Raw genomic sequence first — 4,059 nt, 5'->3', positions numbered from 1 at the left:
CATCATCATCACTCTCCTTCTTATCTGGCTTCTCAACTCTAGAAAGGAGTGCATAGAAACGCCTCTTTGTTGAAACATCATCTTTTGGAACGCTTGGAGCAACTTGCTTACCCTCTTCCTCTAGAATCAATCATAGGACAATCCCTCATTTTGTGCCCTTATTTACCACAACCAAAGAACCTCCCAGTACCCAATAGACACTCACCATAATGTTTCTTGCCACAATTTGCACAATTAGGCTTGCGATCCTTGGAACCACCTCCTTTCTCAACTTTGAACTTAGCACTCCTAGATTCTCCTTGGGGTTGAACCTTATTCTCAAACCTAGTTTGATCTTGATCACTAGCACCACTCCTTTTCAAACTTCTAGCCATCCTCCTAAGCTTATACTCTTCTATTGATTGTGCATACACCATGAGTATAGCTAGGGTCATATCATCATGCAACATAGCGGTACGGAATTCTTCCACCACTAAGTTGGCTACCCCCCGTCACAAAATGACTCATTTCATCTCTTGAATTAGAAACAAGAGAAGGGGAATACCTAGAAAAAGTTGAGAATTTCAAAGAGTACTCCACAACACTCATATTGCCTTGCTTGAGATTGATAAACTCCTTCACCCTAATTTCTCTCCTCTCTCGGTGAAAGTACATACCAAGAAAAACTTCCTTAAATTCTTCCCATTCAATAGGACCTGATCCTTCTGCCCTATTATCCTTCCATTGAGTGTACCAAATTTGAGCAACATCCCTCAATTGATACGAAGCCAACTCCGCCTTCTCCCTAGATGTAACCCCCATAGCACTCAAAAGTTTGTACACTCCATCAAGAAACTCTTGGAGATCCTCATTTACCTTAGAGATAAGAAATATATGAGGAGTCATCCTCACAAAATCTCTCAACCTATATTTCATAGTTCTCTCCACAACCCTAGGCATCATATTCAAATTAGCTTGCATAGTCACGGCTCGGGTTGTAGCAATCAAAGCCTCTCTAATATCCCTATTAGACATCTCCAGAACCTCAATACCTTCTTCCACATTAGGAATAGGATCACCTTAGGAAGGCACTTGGGCATCTTGAGCACCTTGAACTCTTTGCCTATCTTGAGGAACTTTCTAAACTTGAGGGGGAACCTCTTCATTCACCCTCTCCTCTTCCATCCTTTTAGAGGACATCCTTCTAGTATTCATCTCCTAGAAAACACAGGAAACTCATAATAAGCATAATCATAACATTTACTCTACCTCACGATATAGGAGTAGAAAAAAAGGGAAACTTTATCGTCCAATAGCCTCTCGCCCATATATGTGTCACGACTCACACTAATGGTCAAAACTCTACTAGACGTGACTTGATGAGACTTCTTTATTCCTAATACTAATTTCACCACCCTATGATCTGATACCAAGCTTTGTCACAACCCAAAACCATACCCTAGAAGTTAGGGAACAATCTTGGATTGTTACCGGCGTCATTAAACTCTTGGAGTTCTTAGACAAGCCTCTTTCATATCATTCATTGCATATACATAGAGAAAAGTAGTGCGAACTCAAACATTTAAAAAAATATAATATAAGTCTTCAAAATCTCTTTCATATATAAGTAATAGGAAATACTAAGTCTCATTATCATCATAAGACACAAGAATACATAGGACACGGCCCATACCTCAAAATACAAATATAGAAATACTTAGTCTATTACAATACTTTTAATGAAAACATAAAAGACATATATTCCTTCGAGTCAGGTGAGGACATACTTATACTTCTCTTGAACGATCTTCTAAGTCCAGGTCTTCACTTCTCAAAGCTCCTCACCTACCAAAAACTATATAGATAGATACAAGCATGAAGTTAGTACAAACACATGTACTAAGTATGGATTATGCATAAAAATCATGAAAATGGACTTTATTGGAAATATTCATCTTTTCCTTTAAAAATCATATTATAATCATAATAACATAATAAATCAATTTAGAAACACAAAAATACTTCTAGCATGTAATTTCCTCACTTAAAGTCACTTTAAGATTCACTTAAGTTAGAAAAAGAGAGACCACTCATACACCCTTTGTAAATGTGGCTAAACAACCCTTAAGATTACCTATAATGAGTCACATACATACTAACAAAGCTATCATAAACATCAAGGTAAGATTCTTCTACCAAAGGTGAACTCTAAGTCTCACTTGAGTGAGTTGTGAAGTGACCACTCATACAATCCCTTACACACTTAAGAGATCCTATCGAATCCCTAAGATAGAATCATGATCACATAAACGACCAACACATAGATGATATGACATTCTCTTCCCAAAGGTTATCAAAAATCTAGAAGATAATGACCATAGTCACCTCTTCAAGATTAACTAAATAATCCTTAAGATTACCTAAGTCTTAGATCATGTCCATGAAATCAACCAACTTCCCTAACTAGAGTCATCCTCAAGACTTCCAAAGATAATACATGAAGAGATCAGCCCTTATGCCCTCTTCACACTTATTCTAAGAAATCCTTAGGTCACTTTAGATTAGTTACTCATTTATTTACATACTATTTAACATAAGTCATTAGTTCATATTATTAAGACTCATACATCACATAAAGGACATTCAAATAATGGCCTTGGATAAGACCTAGGAACTCCACATAACAACTTCAAAGTATATTGTGTAATGTCTAGATAGCGTCGCATACCACCACCTAAACTCCTTAAATGCTAATAGATATTCCATATGATGAGAATAAACCGACATAGACCAAGATAGCTAGACATGGAATCCAGAGTTCTATACTACTCCGATGAGGTTGTTCTACTTACCAATGGTAGAACTTAGACACATCCCATGTAGGCACATGGTTAAGGAATATGATGGGCATAGTTTGTATTCTAGTCTCATACTTAACTAGAACTACTTTCCATTACAATACATATTCTGTTCTAGTCTTCGTTCTCATAGAGTAATTCATACATTAGGTTCACATAAAAGGGTTCCATAACAAGTTCATAACCCAATCACATTTACCCTACCAAGGAAGGTCCACTAGGGCTACCTTACAATGGCGACAAGAAGCTCATGATGAATTTTGTAAGGATTAATATAATTCTCTTCAACCAAACTAACCTTAATTCCATCATTCCTTTACTTAGAAGGATATGATTATGACTTACACTTCAATCAATCTTAACCTAACCCTTAAGTCAAGGTTTTCACATAGTAGACTCTCATAACATCCTTTTAAAGACACATGTCATCCATACATTCAAGACTAAGAGTTATAACACCCTAAATCAATACATCACATAATCATAATCATATATAGATTAAGCATGAGATACAAGTCAATCAAGACAAGACATCACATACTTCACTTTTAACAGATAATACAAGTCATTGTAGAAAAACCTCTAAAACAACCTACCATCTTCAAGTCATCATATATATCATCATAATATCGTTAATATACTCCACAAAGATTAAGAAAGTAAATTAGGAATAACCAAGACTTAACCTAACACTATACGCATAATGTCGAGTCAAAGTCTAACATGATCACTTAAGGCAACATAACTAGAAGAATATATATATGACTATATAACTTCACATGTAGATAGATAATGTGATGATTCACATAACCAAACTACACAAATAGCCACATAACATCAAGTAGTTTCCAATAAGGCCATACTCCTAATACTGCATAAAGTAACGCTGACAAGGCCACGTCAATTGCATGTAAAACACATAACACAGCCACCATAAGTGCACCATACTAATCACAATAGAATCAAAGTAAAAATAATATCAAATTAAGGAAACCGTACAACATAGCTTTACTCCCTTATCTACACTTCAATTCAATGTTAAATCAACCAATTCAACACTACAAGGCCCTTACACATGGCCATGAACAATAATTCAAAGAAATATCCATAAAACTCAATGATATATCTATCAATTCAATAAATTAGATGACAATTGAATATAATTTTTATATCATTAGAGAGCCCATAAGGAACTACGTAACAATTCATCAATATTAGCTTA

General features: G+C 35.5%; 1 protein-coding gene across 1 annotated transcript; it reads right to left on the bottom strand.

Annotated features, from left to right (window-relative positions):
• Positions 1–438: 438 nt before the first annotated feature.
• LOC138348031 (uncharacterized) lies at positions 439–1,014 on the bottom strand. Its single transcript, XM_069296638.1, has one exon. The coding sequence runs from the start codon at positions 1,012–1,014 to the stop codon at positions 439–441; it is 576 nt and encodes a 191-aa protein (XP_069152739.1).
• Between the last annotated feature and the right edge of the window lie 3,045 nt (positions 1,015–4,059).

Source organism: Solanum lycopersicum, chromosome 4 (assembly GCF_036512215.1).
Source record: "Solanum lycopersicum chromosome 4, SLM_r2.1".
Taxonomy (NCBI): domain Eukaryota; kingdom Viridiplantae; phylum Streptophyta; class Magnoliopsida; order Solanales; family Solanaceae; genus Solanum; species Solanum lycopersicum.
The sequence above is the reverse complement of the archived record's forward strand: the minus strand, read 5'-3'. Positions and strand labels throughout refer to the sequence as shown.

Bases quoted from the DNA above. Each gene is read 5' to 3' on its own strand.
- LOC138348031 (XM_069296638.1), bottom strand. From the start codon at position 1,014: ATGTCTAATAGGGATATTAGAGAGGCTTTGATTGCTACAACCCGAGCC.